Source organism: Labrus mixtus, chromosome 8 (assembly GCF_963584025.1).
Source record: "Labrus mixtus chromosome 8, fLabMix1.1, whole genome shotgun sequence".
Classification (NCBI taxonomy): Eukaryota; Metazoa; Chordata; class Actinopteri; order Labriformes; family Labridae; genus Labrus; species Labrus mixtus.
In genome coordinates this window covers 6,364,781-6,383,738 of record NC_083619.1, presented here as the reverse complement: position 1 = coordinate 6,383,738, position 18,958 = coordinate 6,364,781, and the positions used below count along the sequence as shown (strand labels likewise).

General features: G+C 39.6%; 1 protein-coding gene across 3 annotated transcripts in view; it reads right to left on the bottom strand.

Annotated features, from left to right (window-relative positions):
• Nucleotides 1-8,309: 8,309 nt before the first annotated feature.
• LOC132978695 (epidermal retinol dehydrogenase 2-like) overlaps nucleotides 8,310-18,958 on the bottom strand; it is a 489,977-nt gene continuing 479,328 nt past the window's right edge. For all 3 annotated transcript variants that reach the window (XM_061043959.1, XM_061043958.1, XM_061043957.1), the window contains exon 7: nucleotides 8,310-10,873. In XM_061043959.1, coding sequence (XP_060899942.1) covers nucleotides 10,774-10,873 — 100 coding nt within the window. In that variant the 3' untranslated portion in view covers nucleotides 8,310-10,773. The remainder of the gene's footprint in view (nucleotides 10,874-18,958) is intronic.

Here is an 18,958-nt window from a genome sequence, read left to right as displayed (position 1 = left end):
ATTGTTTTTATAATCTGAGCTAGTGGGAGCATGTAGAGGTTAAACAGAAGAGGCCCCAGGATGGAACCTTGGGGAACTCCAAGTAATTTTTGTTTGCTCAGATTTGAAGTTACCTATAGACACAAAGAAGTCCCTGTCCTTTAAGTAAGAGTCAAACCAGTTTAGTACTGTGCCAGAAACTCCCACCAAGTTTTCCAGTCGGTCGAGTAATATATTGTGGTCAACTGTGTCGAACGCAGCACTGAGATCAAGTAAAACTAAGACTGAGGTTCTGCCACTGTCTGTGTTTAAACGGATGTCATTAAACTCTTTAACCAGAGCTGTCTCAGTGCTGTGATTTTGTCTAAAACCTGACTGGAAGACATCAAAACAGTCGTTCAATGTCAAGAAGTTATTTAACTGTTGAAAAACAGCTTTTCCGATTATTTTACTTAAAAAAGGAAGATTTGATATAGGCCTGTAATTGTTCATTATTGACTTGTCTAGATTGTTCTTTTTTAATAGTGGCTTGATGACTGCTGTTTTGAGGGCCTGTGGGAAGACACCTGAGAGAAGAGACAGGTTTACAATTTGTAACAGATCTGGAGCCATGACTTGGGAAACTTTAAAAAAAAAACCTGTTTGCAGAATATCAAGACAGCAGGAGGAGGAATTTAATTGTTGTATAATGTCCTCCAGGTTTTGAAGGTTGATTTGATTAAATTGTGTCATGGTGCTTAAGTTGGTTTTAAATGGACACAGCACATAGCCTGATCCTGATGATGAGTTACTGAGAGTTTGTCTAATTTTCTGGATTTTTTCAGTAAAGAAGGTGGAAAATGTATTACAGGCCCTGGTAGAATGAAATTCAGATGCTATTGACACAGGAGGGTTTGTTAGCCTGTCGACAGTAGCAAACAGGGCACAAGCATTATTATTGTTTCTGGTGATGATGTCAGAGAAGAAAGATTGCCTTGCATTCGTCAGTTGTGAATTATAAGTGTGAAGTCTCTCTTTGTAGATGTCATAATGAATCTGGAGATTAGTTTTACGCCACCTGCGTTCAGCTTTTCGACAATCTCTTTTTCCATTTCTTACCAGTGTTGAATTTCTCCATTTTTTCTTACCAGAGACAACCTTCACCTTCGTGGGAGCAATGGAATCAATAACATTTGTGATTTTAGAATTGAAGTTTTAAATATTTCCAGGTATATATATTCCGTGAAATTGCTTGGTTGACTAATGTAACATTAGTCTCTTAGTTTTTGCTTTGTTTTTTGTTGTTGTTTCCTGTCAAAGTGTCTTTGAGTATTTAGAAAAGCGCTATATAAATCTAATTTATTATTATTATTATTATTATTAACATAACGGTTTTATGAGTTTAGCTAGTTAGCAGTTAGCTAACAAGCGTTACAGCCACTTCCTGTTTATGGCGATGTGATTTGTGGACTTCCTGTTGGATTTTGAGCATGGGTGCAAGAGGGTTTATTGTAGGTGTTGTCAAGATGGATACGCATAGTAAAATTCAGAACAGTAGGTTCAACATGCTGCGGGGTCTGAATGTTTGAAATATTGTAGGGGGCACCACTGAGCCATTAAGCCACGCTCACTCATTTAAATGGTATCAAATGTTTGACTTTACCATCAGGATCATATGTATGAAGTTTCGGGACTGTATGACTATGTTAAGCCCGTGAAAAAACTAGTTCCTGTTTGATGGCGACAGCGCGTCCGTATGGCGACAGCGTTGGACGTAGGCGTTTGAGCTTGAAAGTCTTGTATGGCCAAGGTGTTAGCATGGTCCACACCAATTTTGAGGGGGAATTGAGCTACCGTGTAGCAATGGCTAATGCTAATTGAGTAGAAGTAACTTCCCGTTGTCAACAGGTGGCACTGTGACTTATCCAAAAGTTTCAAACATGGTTGTGTTCAGGGCAGGCTCTGTATCATGTATAACAAATTTGGATTTGATTGAACCGTGCATGGCAGAGATATAAGCATTTACTTTTTTGGCAAGTTGCCAAAATGCATATCAAACTTTGCACGCACGCCACAGCCATGCCTTTTGACGAAATAACGTGCAGAGCACAACAGGATATGTTGAACGTGTCTAAAACACACTGACACTGAGTTTGCTCCGATCGGATGAGCGCCCTCGGCCAAGATCCTTCAAATAGAAGGCTGAAATCAGCGATTATTTTGAAATTCAACTTTAATTTGTGGACTTCCTGTTGGGTTTTTTGAAACGCTGCAAGAGGATTTTACGTCCGTCCTGACAAGCTTAATATGCGTAGCAATGTTCATGAATGTGCTTCAAAAAACCCTATATGGGGAGGCCATTTTGAAAATTTGAAGGGGGCGCCACTGAGCCATTAAGCCACGCCCATTTACTTAAACGATATAAGATGTTTGACCAGTACCAGGATTATATGTATGAAGTTTCGGGTCTGTACGACTATGTTAAGCCCATGAAAATACTACTTCCTGTTTGATGGCGAACAACGCATCCGTACGGCGAAAGCATTGGACGTAGGCGTTTGAGCTTGAAAGGGTTGTATAGCCAAGGTGTTAGCATGGTCCACACCAATTTTTAGGGGGAAATGAGCTACCGTGTAGCAAGGGCTAGTGCTAATTGAGAAGCAGTAACTTCCTGTTGTCAACAGGTGGCGCTATGACGTATCCAAAAATTTAAAACATGGATGTGTTCAGGACGGGTCTCGTATCATGCATGAGAAATTGTAATATGATTGAACACTGCATAGCTGAGATATAAGCATTTACTTTTTTGGCAAGTTGCCAAAACGCACAAAAAAGTTCTAACGCACACCACGGCCACGCCCTTTGACGAAATAACGTGCAGAGCACAACGAGATATGCTGAGCCTGTCTAGAACGTATTGACACAGAGTTTGCGCCGATTGGATGAGCGCCCTCGGGCAAGATCCTTCAAATCGGAAGGCTGAAATCTGCGATTTTGAGCGATTTTGGGCCATTTTTGTGAAATTCAACTTGAATTCGTGGACTTCCTGTTGGGTTTTTTGAAATGCCGCAAGAGGATTTTTAGTCCGTCCCGACAAGCTTAATATGCGTACCAATTTTCGTGAGTGTACGTGAAAAAACCCTCTATGGGGAGGCCATTTTGAAAATTTCAAGGGGGCACCACTGAGCCATTTAGCAAAATTCTTTTACGAAACCACCAAAATATCAAATTTTTCGTGAGACCTGATGACCGTGGAAAGTTTAGTGAGTTTTCGCGCACCTTCAGGCCCTCAAAATCACGTTTAAAGTGGAGGAAGAAGAAAAATAATAATTCTTAGGGTTTCAAGAGGGTCCTCGCATGGTTCGTGCTCGGGCCCTAATTAAAACCGCAAGCGGTGATGAAGGGCCCTCGCACCCCTGTGCATGTTGGGGTGTGTAGCGACCGCGGGAGTGCAGCAGCAGCGGAACGTGGCTAAGCAGCAGGCCGTGCAGTCCGATTTGTGTAAAAGTCGTACTATGGTGTGCTGAAATAGGCAGCGTAATTAAGATCACAGAAAATTTTGACGTAGAACAGTTCAGGCTGGCACTGTCATGATAGCTATTAAATTTGGAGCAAATTGAGCATTGTGTAGTACTTATTCCTTGCAGTAGGAGGCGCTATGGTTAAAGTTGACTATTGTTATGTCAGTGTGTTAAGAGGCCAACCCTGAGTATACCTGTGTAATTTGAGGCAGATAAGACAAAGTTTATGAGAGTTATAACCACTTCCTGTTTGACGGCGAATGATGTATGCATATGGCGAGAACGTTGGACGTAGGTGTTTGAGCTTGAAAGTGTTGTATGGCCAGGGTGTTTGAATGGTCCCCACCAATTCTGAGCGGGAAATGAGCTACCGTGTAGCAATGGCTAATGCTAATTGAGTAGAAGTAACTTCCTATTGTCAACAGGTGGCGCTGTGACTTATTTTAAAATTTCAAACATGGATGTGTTCAGGGCGGGTCCCGTATCATGCATGAGAAATTGTAAAAAGATTGAACACTGCATAGCTGAGATATAAACATTTACTTTTTTGGCAAGTTGCATAGTAGATTTATAAGCATTTACTGTTTTTGGCGCGATGCAAAAAACGACATCAAACTTTGACATCACGCCACTGCCACGCCTTATTTTGAAACCTTGTGATTTGAGCACAACTTTTATTCTTCAACTTGTCTACTTTCATTTGACACCAAACTTGAATTGATCAGATAAACGCTCTCGGGCGGATGCTTTCAAACAGGTACCCTGTAAACGGTGAAAATACAGACTTTTTAGACATTCAAAAAATCATAGCGGACTTCCTGTTGAAATTAGACAATGACTTACACTGACTTTTTTGTAGGTCTCGGCCTGCTCTAACATGTAAAAAAGATTCATGTATGTAGGCAAAAAAACCTATTCGTACAAATCAAAAGGGGGCGCCGTCGAGCTAATTTGCAAACTTCGTTCATAAAAACTTTTTCCCCGGACCGATGACCGTGCAAATTTTGCTGAGTTTTTGGGCATGTTCAGGCCCTCAAAATCGCGTTTAAAGTGGCGGAACGATAAAAATAATAATCATTTGCATTCCAAGAGGGTCCTACGCACTTGTCAGTGCTTCGGGCCCTAATTAGTTTGCATGTATGAGTTTAACATCAATTACCATGGTGATCTAGGTATAGGTTAAAGGAGAACCAGCTTCATGGCAGAAAACTCAGACTTAATCTCAACAGACTCTCTAACTTATCTTCATGGTACACCCCCACGGTTGTTTTCTGTTTATGTATCATATTTATTTTTTACTCAATCCTGTTCTGTTCTTTAGTGCTTTGGCGGTTTGATCCACATCAGCCTTTGAATGACTTCATCCACTAATATTCGGCATTTAACTTTGTATAAAAAGCAAATGAAGACGTTAATATGATAATACAATTAATACATTAAACTTGGCACTTTGAACTATCTTCTCGTTGTGGAGTGAAAAAGGCGAGTTGCGCACCAACGCTGCAATGCTGCATGAATTATCTCTGTGTGAACATGCTGAACAAAAACAGAAAGGTTTCAGGGATGCAGAGTATTTCAAGAGAGATGGATTAGATGTTTGATTTTGTCTTAATTGATCACAAGTTGCCGAGTTTGTATCAGAGGGACCGAACATCTGGCACACAGCTGCAGTGCGCGCTGTCATCCTGATGGAGTTCAATGCTGTGCACACTTCTTACCAGCTTCCTTCAAAGTCTAATATAACTAAATGTATTAAAAATATGGTTTACTTTTCAGGTCATCCAGGACTTCAATGATTTCCTTAACACTAGAAAGTTTGAGAGGGACATTGTTTATTACTGTGACGCTGACGCATTAAACACCAGCTCTCATCAGACGGATAAAATATTAGAACTGAACATTTGATTCTTATCTGGACACATGATGTCATCACACAGAGGTCCGCTGGTTGAGCGGAGAAGTAGTGCTCTACTTCGAATTACGCATGGATATTACCCGGATTCATGGCGCATGAAGGAAAACCGGTGACAGAGTTGGATTGTAATAACGCGTCAGTGCTCAAACGCGAGTTTAGAGTCGTTTGAGTGTGTTCACTCAAGCTGGAAAAAACATTTAGAACTCCAAAAGGAGCTGATCAGACTGCAGACTGTGTAGCGCACCGTTGAAGGATACATCTCAGTGATGAACCAAACTGCGATAGACCTGTGAATGAAAACCGGCTGCTCAGAAACTAGACCCTGACGTGGACAGGCTGGTAAACAAACACCAACAAGTATCAGATGTGGACCAGCAAGCGGGAATTTAAGTGTTCTCTTCCATAACTTTAACTTCTTAAGCAAAGTCTCTCATTGGACCTGATGGATGTTGTTCAAAGAACATCCACCGGATGGCAGTGTCAGCTCACACACAGTCTGACTCTGCTGTGAAAAGTCTGTTGGGGTGTGTGTGTGGGTGATTGACATTTCATGATAAAGATTCATCATAGAGCCACATGGAGAGGAAAATAATGACAGAGGACATGTATGTAAAATAACAGACATGTCCTCAGGTCTGCACAGAGAAACACTGGATTTCAATAAGGTCACACTCTGATGTCTGTGACAAAGTGGGTGAGATGCTCTTTTATTATTCACCACTTGTCACTTATATCTTCATTTAATATCAAATCATGTTATTCTTTACAGTTGTGTATTTTGCTTTAATGTATTTTTTGCTTGTGTAACATTGCAGCACTTACTATCCCGGGTTTGTCTGTGTTAGCATTAAGTTACAGGTCACATCAAAGTATAAATCAACTTAAAGCAAACACACAGTCTTGATTTAGTTCAGTCATTTTATTTAGTTTCTAGAATTGCAAAATATCATTGTTTGTCTGTTATCCATACTTACTTTTGTTTGTTCTTTTCTCCAGTTCTCCATGTGGTCCCATGCAGTTAAAGGGGCTGGCCCAGCACGTCCTGGGTTGATGATGTCATCGCTGACATCACTGGGACAGACCATCTGAAAGGGTTTTGTTTTCTGAGAAATGTTTTCTGTCTAATAATTTCTTTCTTATGTAAGTTACAGGTCAAATATAATTGAAGTCTTTGAAGTTCATTTAGTTGAGTAAATGATCTGATGTTAAAGGTTTAAAGGGTTTATTTGTATTTCTTTGCGGTAAGAGAAAAGTGAAACTCCCTGTGTGAGTTGTGCTTAACCCAGGTGCGGCCATTTTGTTAATGGGGCAGTCTATAAAACCAGAAGATTTTAGAGGCGAGGACGTGCTACCTTTAACACAGTCCTTTATCTGGTTAAGGTATGCGTTAATTTACCTGATTTTTAATTGAACTTTTGTTGTTTTTATGAAGTTAACACGTGTTGGGATTATTACTGTAAATAAATGCTCACCTCTGGAAAAACGTCATCTGCTGAGTTCGCCTTCCTATCACCTTCCAAGACACTTGTCAAACTACTTTACAATGTCAAACACCAGGAACAAGAAATGAAATCTCATAACTACTACAGGATAACTTTAGCCTGATTAAAGCAAAACCTTTAAAAAGAAAGGCCCAGACAGCTTCTATACTTCAGTAGTAGATCACTCGGAATATACATAAATTACATTTTAAAAGCAGACTGCTGTTCCTGTTTTGATACCGTTGTGACATCTTCAGTCTTCATTTCAGTAAATTGCCTAAAACCCTGACGCTCCAGTTAGAGACATCAATTATCATAAAGCTGGTCACCTGTCTCTCTGAACTCCTTCAGGCTCTGAGCGCACTCACAGAAAAAAGGATGTGCTTCTTCTAAAATGTTAAAAGATGAAGATGAATAAAAAATATATATCAGAACATTTAGATAATAAGACGCACAGATTGAATGCTGTATAAATCTGGACGTCCAAGTTTCCGACCTTTAGAAGTGACCTATGCGATAGTGATGTGTCTTTCACAAACAAGCTGTCAGTCTGGACTTGGTTAAAGCCTGTACTGTACCTGGGATTATCTGACCCTTGGTAGGGAAAAAAGTGGATTTCCTAATTTGGATCATTTTAACCAACCAGGTCCAGCAGATTAAAAGCAGACAGTCCTCTTAGAGTGAGGTTGAGTGGATGTGATGATTAGTATTAAGACATGAAATATACTGTGACTGTTTTTAAATCAAAGAAAAACTGAAAACAAACACTTAAAGGTCACAAAATACACTTTACCATGTTTTTCTAACACTAATATGTGTCCCTAGTCTGTCCAAAAAGTTCATCCTCTCTGTCTTTTGACTGCTCCACTTTTCAGAAAATGTGTGTTCAAACAGGCCGTTTGGAGATTTTCCCTTCATGACATCACAAAGGGCAGTAGCCCCTCCCCCAGGTGGGTGACACTCCCACAGCTAGTTGTTTGTTCTGCACTGAGTCTGCTTTCTCACCGTAAACAATAGGACATGGAGCAAGAAAGCACCGAGTACACCAAGCCCTTCCAGAGAGGGGGCGTGGTCAGACACAGCTCATTTGCATTTAAAGGTACAGACACAGAAACAGCCTGTTCTGAGCAGGGCTGAAATAGAGGGGTTTATAGACATGATCAAATACAGGATCAGAGTGGATTAAGAACAGGAAACTTCACAGACATGATTTAGGGAGTCTGAGACTTATTTAAACTTGTTCAAAAGGAGGAGAATATGTGACCTTTAAAAACATTTCACAAATCTTTTCACTAAGTCACCAGTGGTTCAGAGTGAACACAAATGTCAGCAGCATGAAGCAGCGAGCTGTAAGTATTGCTCTTTTTAATTAAAACATGATCACAGTAAATATTACACACTGAGAGTATAAATAAATAAAAACACAAGTCTCTGCTCATTTCTACAACTTTCTTTATGAGTGGACATGTTTGAGGCAACAGGTGAACACTCACGTACAAGAATAGGATAACAATCAGTTATGAATTATATAAGACACATTACAGATGATTAAAAAACTGCTACATATGTTCACAGGAACATGATGAGAATAGTTATTGAAATGACTCAGACTGGTACATGTTAGTAAATGTTTTAAGTGCTTAATAATTGTAATGTTAGGACCTTTAACATTTCAAATACAATGAATACATTCAGCTAAATATATGAACATCACTTCATTTAGATTTACTTCAGATACGGGTGGTCAACACTTTCAACATATTGTGAGATTTTCTTCAGATGTTTTTATATTTCATGAAATATGTGTGCGTTCTGTGACATGGTTATTGCAGTTCAGTGATTTTATTTTTGTTGCTCTTCAGGGCCACCGTACATGCAGGTATCAATGTTGTTTAACTTTTACTAGAATCATATCGAAGTTTTAAACGTTGGTATTGTGACCACACTTCTTCAGAGTAGTTGTGAATTGACTTTTCAGCCACAGGAAACAAACATTGTTGTGTCTGCCTGATGAACATAATGAAATAGAACCTGTTATAAACCAGCTGCTCAACAAGGTAAGATTTAAAATTTAAACCCTTGAGTGTGCTTTACTGTCCCTGAGTGTGAGCGCTCGGCCCTGGCACTTAGTACTTAATGTGAAATAAAGTGAAACGTAAAACACTGGACCAGACTAACAACTGAGCTCTAAAAACTGTGCTTTAAAATCACACCTAAGTGATTATATTGGCTACATTGACAAAAGACATAATGCATCATAATACAGGAATATTTTTTACATATTAGTGGGTATAAAAGTCATTTGTTTTGAAACAACAAACAGCTGTTATGTTGCTCCAGTACTTGTACCTTTCAGCATCACCCTTTGCTGCTCTACTGTGATTGGTTTTGTTAATTTGTTGCTTTACTGTTTTAATTGGTTGATTCAAACATTATCTGTGCACATGAGATTAAAAAATCTAAATGAGCCAGGCAGAGTAGGAGCAGAAACTCCTCTCTTGTGAGTTACAACTCTTTTTTTTTTCATTGTAGTCGGGTGTGTCTGTAGAGAGAAATATAGCAGCTGTTTGTGGTTAAAAAAATCTTTAAGAAAAAGGTCAGTCAGTGACAATTACAACAACTTTTAGAGATCACACTTTGATCCATAAAGGATTATGTTGCAGACATTACAGCCTCTGTTTCACTGCTGCAGGATGAACAGATCAACTTTTTTTTTACATGTTTCTAATAGTCCTAAAATATGTGAATATAAAACCTTGAAATGGCCTTTAATACCAGCACAATGTTGGTATGAAATTACAACTAAAGGCTCAAATATACTTGCTTTTGAACCAGGCGTACCATTGGACAACCTGCTGCGTCGTGAACGTTAATGTTGTACAGCGTGTCTTACTGGAGGATTCCTCTAGAGGGAGTACCATATCAATCAGACGTCGTAAAACACTGAAGTAGAGATGAGCTTTCGCCAATGGCACGCATGTTTGTTGCTATGCAACAGCAATGAGACATCATAGTGCGGGTAGTTGCAGACTTACTTTTCTTCAAAACTTTCGGCCATTGTTGTAGCGTCTCTCTGGTGTGTCTGATGTTTGTTTCCAGTCTCATCACCATACAACTCTAAGCTCCTCCTAGTGGTTAAATGCATATTGCATCTTGTGAATGCATAGGGTTAATTTCTGAGGATGTGCACAACCAACGCTCCAAACCACTGCAAGCAAGGCTGAGTGTTTGCATAGTTAAAAGCAAGTATACTCGGGCTTAAGCCTCACCATTATAACAATGTAGCATTTGGATTAACCGTTAAATGACGAATATACCATATTATATAAGTGAGTATAAGGAAAACATTACATTTGAGCTTTGTCTTTTGTTTTTCCGTACAGGTGAGTGGTTGACGCAGCTGTTTGTCTGGGACTGATGACACATCGTTACATCATCAGCGCTGCTCCTCAGAGAGCAGCAGTAGGCACTCAGGCTGTGAGAGTTTAAGAGGTTCTTATGAGCACTTTTTTTTACATTTATGACACTACCACTAAAACATTAACGGTACTGCCTCAGCATCTACATACACGGCAGCATAAACCGTATTTGTTTCTTCTTTTTGGAAAATGTTAAAAACAAGATAACATTTGAACTCAAGATAATGCTTCTTTCCAACGTTATCATTTAGAATATTAATTTATAAAAACATGGATTTATATGTCAGATATGGAGACTGACTGGCATTCATTAGTTATTTAATTCAAGTATGACCCATTGAAATGTGGGGGACATCACGTCTGGAAATTGAAGTCAGATTCTTTGCTACAACTTTGGTCCTACTCTGAGTTATTGGACTAATTCATTCTGGAGATTTAGAAATAAGACCCTGTACATGTGGTTTCTTTTCAGCCATCCTTCACTCCTGTTTTCCTCTGGAGTGTCCTTTGAACGTGTCCATGAGGCTGAAGGCTCCCAGGTACTGACCGAGCAGGATGCCCTGCTTCATGGGCAGGATGCTGAGGAGAGAGAATCAGATGGTTAAAACCAGAAGGATGCTTCATAAGACTTTTTGAAATGCACAAGTAGTGAAGTGATTGGCTTCAGTATTAAGTGTTTATATTACAGTACAGAAAGACCCAAGGCTGTCCAAACGTGATACCACATGTTTTAAACCAAACCGTATCTGTAAATATAATCCCCAGTTGTATCAAAACGTACCAAAAATTTAAACAACTATATTTATTTCTGAAGATAAGTGCATATGCGAGGCATGAATCTAAACTGCACAAAAGCTTTAGCAACAAATTAATCTTAATTGCTAGCCCATGCTTTTGTGCCAATTTGACAGTGTACAGGCGTTTACTGCAATTTGTATCGATTGAAAACAAGAAGTTACCCAATACCTGGTGTCTAGGTCTTAGGTCAGGATAGATGATAGATCACCCTGCTACAGCGCCACCCAAAGACCAATCTGCCCCAAATTGGTCATAGTCGTTCAGATATCATATCTACACATGTCCACCAAATGAGGATCCATAGCACGTACTTATCAGAAATAAGGTGACACATTTTGATGTACAACAATGGCAAAGCCGTCTGGGATATAAGAGTGACACCTGCATCAGCTTATTGTTACAGCGCCACTTTTTGGGGCGCCACTTAAAATAAATGTGGAGAGTCGTATTCAAATTCACAAAAGGACAGAAAAATATTATTTCCATTCTAGCAAGAAGAAGCTTAACCTAGATTTCTTTAAATTTATTGGCATGTTCTGCAAAATCAAGTGATTTTTTAATTGAAAAATGTCCTCTAACACCTCAGACTTCTTACATGCATACTTATGGCAGGATTATCTTGAAACTCAATTTGTAAAAGTATTGAGTTTAAAAACATACAATAAATGTGACATTGGGGCTTTGCACTGATACTGGGCTCTGAAACATAAATAGAGTGCCTTTAGTACAATGACCTAGAAGTGTTTAACTATTTATCTGTAAAATAATAAGTAGTAGTGTAAGACTGTAATATTTGATAAGTAAAGTTATAGTAGAGACTTTCTATCACTTTAGGTTCTTGAAAATAATCTGAAATAAACTGACAAGCACGGAAAGACACAACTTGATGAAACAATTTAACAGTAGAAGTTTTTTTTGTTGTTTCTGTTCTTCCAACAGTTCCCATCTGCCACACTGAGCTCCAGCAGTGAAAACAGTGTCGGCTCTCTGTCTTCTAACAGTGAAGAAATCAGGCAAACAGTGTGACCCCCCCATCCCCCTTGCCCCCCACCACATATAATCATTTAAGGTTAATAGAAACTCCACGGAGTAGAAGCTCTGATCAGAGCAGAAAACTGCAGAAAAACTTCTGTTTCACAACTTCATAGAAAACCTGTAGTATCAAAAACTGCAGATCCTCTAGAGTCCACTAGAGGGTGTTTCCTGAAGTTAGTCAATCCCAATAGAGCCTCATGTTAAAATGTCCAACCTTATAGAAGAATTAACGCCTATCACAAAAAAACAGTTTTGATCTCTATAGCTCATTTCTCTATTCATGACAACTGTACAGGCTGTTTATACTATTTAGCTTTCAGATCTCAATAAAACTCTGACAGGCAAGTGTGTAGTTTGTTTCCCAGACATTCTGAAGGTCTTTAATCTGGTAAATAACTCTTTAGATACCTTCTCAAAAAGAAACACAGTCACTGACTTTGTAACTAGCTAACACATTAGCCACGGGCACAGTCTGAAAAGCTGTGATTATTAGCACTTGGTAACCCCTCCCTCCTCTCCAGCTCCAACCTCTGATCCAAATAAGGGGTTTTTCTGTCTCAAGAAAACCAACAGGCACTCTGAATGCTGAATACAAGCTTTCAAAGATAAAGTAAACAAACCAATTGGTGATGTCAACATGGCTGAATTCATAATTAAGTGTAAATAAGTGTTTTTGGAAAAAACTATGACATGGGAAATATGACTGGATGTATAATTTAAGCTCATATTAACCAAGCTCAAAGAACTAGAAAAAAACAACTGACTCCAATGACACTGACAATCCAGCGTTAAACTGCTGTCGTGTAGCTTTAGCACAAACATCTCATGATTTTTTGTTTAGCATCATAAATATCTCCAAATGAAGTGACTGTGTGTGTGTGTGTGTGTGTGTGTGTGTGTGTATGTGTGTGTGTGAACGTAAACAGGCTTTGTGAAGCAGAAGGATGCGTTCAGCACGTGTCAGCGGCACGGGGATGACACAATCGCATGATGAACAAAGACTGTTCAAAGATCGAGCAGAGACAAAGCCGATAATACAGCTCATTATTAAAAGACACAGTACAATAGCTTTTATGTAAAATGAACGGAGGTGACAGGCGAGGCTCGAGCTGCATTTATGAGAGCAAAAGCTTTCTGACAGAGAATTATCATTGTGTTCTCAGACCAACACAACACTTTCTTATCACACACTGTCAGAGGATATAACACAGAGGCTTTCAGGCAACAGAACAGAGAACATCAAAGAACCAAAACGCCATTAGTCTGAAGATTCATATAGAGTTACATGAATTAAGTATGACGTGTACAAGTTACATTGATGTCTATGTGTGTGTGTGGTTTCACATGGTTTCTTTGATTTTGTTTTCAAACCATTTGAAAGTAGGGAGTCTGAGTGAGAAAATTCAACTGGATCATCGCATTACATCCAGTGGAGTGATTTTGGGACTCCTTTTTACAGATGACATATTATCCCCCTTTTCCACCTTTTCAAACAGTCCCCTGTGGTCTAAATGAAACATCTATGCTGTGCTTTGGTCAAAATATAACATGAATCAAGCACCAGAGGAGGTTTGTGAACCTGTATAAACCAGCTCTCTCAGAACGCTCCGTTTTGGTGTGTGTGTCTCTTTAAATGCAACGGTTTCCCCCCCTGAGTTTTCCCGATAGACATCACTCCTTCGGTAAAGAGAATAAAAATGGCAGACCTGTTAAAAGTGTTGTTCTAGGCTGGGGGTGGAGTCCATGGGTGGAGATATCAGGGGAGGGGAGGTTTTTTTGTTTTGTTTTGTTTTTTACCAAAATCCCACTGTGTACAATATTCGGTACTGAAAGTTGTCAATGAATTTGTGCAATGTTTAGATTTATGTTATTTATATAAAGAATGAAGAGGAGGCGCCCCGGGACAGACCCCTGAGGCACCCCTTTGGTTACAGTGATATACTGTAACTAGAAGTGCAGCCCTCGCTTATTTGTACGCAAGCTGCAACTTCCAGTGTTGAAAAATGAAGCCAATATATGATACAAAACACTGCAGTTCTTTGATTGTCCTCTAGAGGCTGGCTGCAAAAGCCCTTGAAGTCAAATACACAGCCCATATAAAAAAATAATTACAGCAGAAATAAACATGATTACAACCTGGCTCAATAAACAGTTTTCCTTCCATAGGTCATTTTGTAATTTGTACAAACTGTATGGGGGGTGGGGTATATTTTTAATTATCTTGAGGCTAACACATTTGCATAATTAGGGGCGTGACTCAGTTGACTGAAAGGTGAACGGATTGGAGCTGTTTGCCAAGAGGCTTAAGCCCTGACTCAGCACCACATTTTGTCTGTTTCTAGATTGATCTAAAGTTCGATAGTCAGCTTTTCCAATACAGCGCCACGGTTGGGCTTTATAACTCCTCATCAGAATGACATTACTGAGACTACGTCCATGTTTTATACAGCATTGTGCAAGGTTAAAAACTCTACATGAAAACCTACACCAGGCGTTAATGTTCACACTCTGGTGGCCTGACCCTAACCCTTCACACCAAGTTTTTCTTGTATATGTGTGTCTATAAAATAAAAATCTAAATTTTATAAAATGATGTTTACTGAGAAACAAAGTTATTTTGAGGAAGATCAGGTATTCAGTCTGATGGTAGATATCTTTTAAATCAGCTGTAATGTAGTTCAAAATGATCATACTTTTTACAAACTATGTCATGAAAATGTTGGGTTGGTTATGAGTACAGAGGGGAAATAAAATAAAGATTTGGATAATTAAAGTAGAAACAAAAATGAGAAAAGAGCAGGAGTGGTGAGGAGAGAGGAAAAATTATGGGTGATGAGGATGTGAAGAAGAGAAGAGATGAGTAAGGAGAAAGCACAGACAAAAAAAAAAATACAATCAGTAATCATCTCTGTCATGGAGCTGCTGGAGACGTCTGGCAGAGGGGTGGAAATCAGGAGGTCTTTGTTCACCGTGATGAAGAAAATGTCCATCTGATGAGTCTCCATGAAGACATGTGGAGCTCCCACACACCTGCTCACACATCATGTCTAATACAAGCACACTGTCTGCACTCTGAGGAGGACGGACAGGTGAGCTGATTGTGTAGTGACAGTGAAGGTTAATGAGACACCAGATACTGCACAAAGACCAGGTTTCATATATGATATATAATTCTTCTGTCTGAGAGACAAATGATGATGGGAGTCCAACTAGGGTTGTCACCATACCAGAAGGTTAACTTAGATATGAGTCTAGGAAAAAGTGAATGATATTGACACCTGTTAGATACCAAATATTGGGTAAGCTATTGATCTTTATTCATACAGTGTCAGACAAACTCTTGCATAATGTCTTAATTGAACAAAAACGTTGCTAATGACTCACTCACACTGGCAGATTTAAGTCTAAACAAATGTTGAAAAAGGGAAAGGAGTCCAAACATGACGACAAAACATGAAATTAAACAGTTTTGTTCCTATTGTTTGTGGAGAGCAACGATATGACCCAAACAGCACACCAACGGATTAATTCAACTGACTCTAAAGACGGCAAATATCAGTAGATCTCTCACCATCAAACAAGACTTTAGAGTAAATTAACAAGGAGGACTTTTTTGGGGGGGCTTTAGGTGGGATTTGATCCAGGGCTACAGCCTCCATATATTGGGCGCGTGAACTAACCACTGCACCACCAGCACCGCAGTCTTTGGACTGAAAATGTAGGTAGATAACGGACTGAAAATGTAGGTAGATAACGGTTAAATGATGGAGACTTGGAAATGGTGTGAAGATGGGCTGTACATGTAACAGCTGCAGTTGTTGTATTCTATTTCAGCACTGCTCAGAACAGGCTGTTTCTGTAGCTTTAAATGCAAATGAGCTGTGTCTGACCACGCCCCCTCTCTGGAAGGGCTTGGGTGTCTCAGGCTGTCTTGCACCATGCCATATTGTTTTACGCTGGAAAGGCAGAACCAGGGGACAGAACAAACACCTAGCTGTGGGAGTGTCACTCACCTGGGGGAGGGGTCACTGCCCTTTGTGATGTCATGAAGGGAATATCTCCAAATGGACTTTTTTTCTGAGTATTTTTTGTGAAGTCTGTTAAAATTGACTACATTAACAATTAAGTGACGAGGAAAGTAATCCACTGGAAGCGTCTCAAGTTCAGTGAGGTTCTCGATGTAGTCTGGTGTGTTTGTAGAGAGAGTTGTAACAGCTGTTTGTGTTTAAAAGACATCTTGTTAACAAAAGGCCCAACTCTGCAGGGATCCTTTCAGACAGTGACAAAAACAACGACTTTCAGTGGACACACTCCGATCCATCTAGGACTTTGTTGCAGACATTACAGCGTGTTTCACTGCTGCAGGATGAACTCATCTACTGGAGACATTTAGGAACTTTTTCTACCTTTGAGTCATTTTTATTAAAACTATATTAAAACTTGCCCCAGTGATTATTCAAGGATGGAACAGTAAAATCTCCATCGAGTGAAATAATAAATCCACATACACTCATTTTGTAGGTTAATTCTCCGTGAAATGTTATTCCTAATTTAATCACAATGTATTCACAGCAGATGAAATCACTCCTCAGTGTCTGGTGTGTGGTTCTTAGATATAAAACCATCTCCTGAAAGGATCGTTTTCACACTTCACGAGTTAGATACCTGCTCAGATGTACTGGTGTCTGCTGTCTCGTACCTTCACAGTGTGTCTATAAAACTGAGTGAGTGAGTGTGTGTGTGTGTCAGGCCTGACTTTGGTTTCTACTGAACCTCCTAAACTCTCACAGAGACGGAGCAGATGTCTGATTTCCGTCTCAGTTCAGTGTGTCTGATAGCTGTTTGTTATCCATCTCTGCTTTCATTGATTCATTCATCAGATATCGATCACTGTGTGCCAACATGCAGGTATGCAGAAGTTTTATACTTTTGCTGTGATAAATAAAGTTAAAATAAATTAACACTAACAGAGTCTTCTGTAACTCTGGACACAACATGTTACCAACAAGTTTATGAGCTGAGAGTCAGTTGCCATGGTGATGTCGCCAGGTTAAAAGCTTTGTGAATCACGTTGACCTCACCTCATCTCACTTCCTGTTACACCACTTTCACCTAAAGGCTCCTGTGTGTGTTATAAAATACATCGCCTTTAAAGCAAATGTATGTGTGATGTTATCCAAAGAGACACATTGAAGAATGAACTCACACAGTGCGAGCGGTTGGTCTGTTATCATCATATAATCACTTTTTAAACTCGCTCTCTGTGGACCATGACTCATGGTTTCTGTACAGAAATGTTGACAACTTGTTTGAACAATTTAGACAGTTGAGGTAAAAATGGATACAGCATAGTATTGCAATACTGAGCATGTACGTGCATCACCACTTGACACGCTTGACACTGGTGAATAAATCTCGTAACATCGGCGCATATCTGCGATAAATTTAACCGATACTGATAGTCACTGAATAGGATCTCCTGTCCTTCATCCCAGGGCTCCTTATAATATCTGTCGCTGTTAATTATATTTCTGATCCATTCTAACTGAGTGGGTTTTCTATTATTTCCCTCTCTGTGTAACTCCTCTCTTGGAACCTCTGTGTGACTAACGCTTGTTGAAATGAATCAGCGTGGACCTGAGCTCTGAGTGTGTGTGTGTAACGTAACACGGTAAACACATGGAGTGTGTTCACAGCATAAATATAGTGTGTGGAAATGTTTTAAAAGGGAGGACAGAAGAGAACAAAGGTGTGAGAGTCCTGACATCCCTCAGTGACTCACTGATGGAGTCACATTCAGAGTCTGTTTCTGCTTTTATCTCAGCTGCCCACACACACGCACACACACACACACACGCACACACACACACACACTGTACAGTGCTCGTTTATGGATGTGGGGTTTTTTCTGTTAGTAGAGACGCTTCAGGGTCATGTCAGCAGATTGCCCACTGCACAGAGTAGGGCTGTCACAATACCTGAATGTAAATAATGGCCAATAAAAGATCAAACAATATGTCACTATGGTAACAAAAGGGTCGGATATTTTCCTTCTTTGATGGAATTTCTTGAAATACGACAGAAATATTTGACCGGTTAGAATGATGGATGTGCTCGTTAAGTAGACTAAACGGCTAAACGTCATCACCCCGCTACTCCACACCAGAATTACTAGTCAGTTAAAATGATTTTTATTTTGGCCTTCAACAGCCTTCAAATGTTGTGCTCAAACAGCAAAGCAGCGTTACATCACTAGTCAGGGCTGTAGCCACAGACTGACTGTACCTCCAGGTAATGGGTCTGCTCTACAACCCAGATGTAAACAAGCACAGTTAACATATAGCATCTCATAGGGTCGTTTGCTAAAGCGGGCTTAATTACATCTAGCTTTAGAGCCATTTGTTCATTAACAGTGAAGATGTTTGATTTCTGTGTCTTCCTCACTTTCAGCTCTGTTTGGTTTTATCAGCTCTGATTTACTGAATATCACAGAACTAAATCCATCAGAACAGCAGAGTTAGACTCACATTTCTGCTCCTTACTTTATATTTCAAGATATAATATGTAGAATTTTATGACAATGTTTACATTCAAATATCTAAATGAATTAAAAATGGACTAAACCTATGTTGTATTTTGTTGTTGTTGAATACTTAAATTACCTCAAATATTTCCAACAGTTATCAAAGCCAGAGAAATCTGTAATTTTATAGAAAAAAGGTAGAGGTGAGTGCTGCACTGGGTCAAAAAAAAAATGTAGAGGGGGCGCTGGTGGCGCAGTAGTTAGTGCGCGCGCCCCACGTATGGAGGCTGTGGTCTTCCAAACAGGCG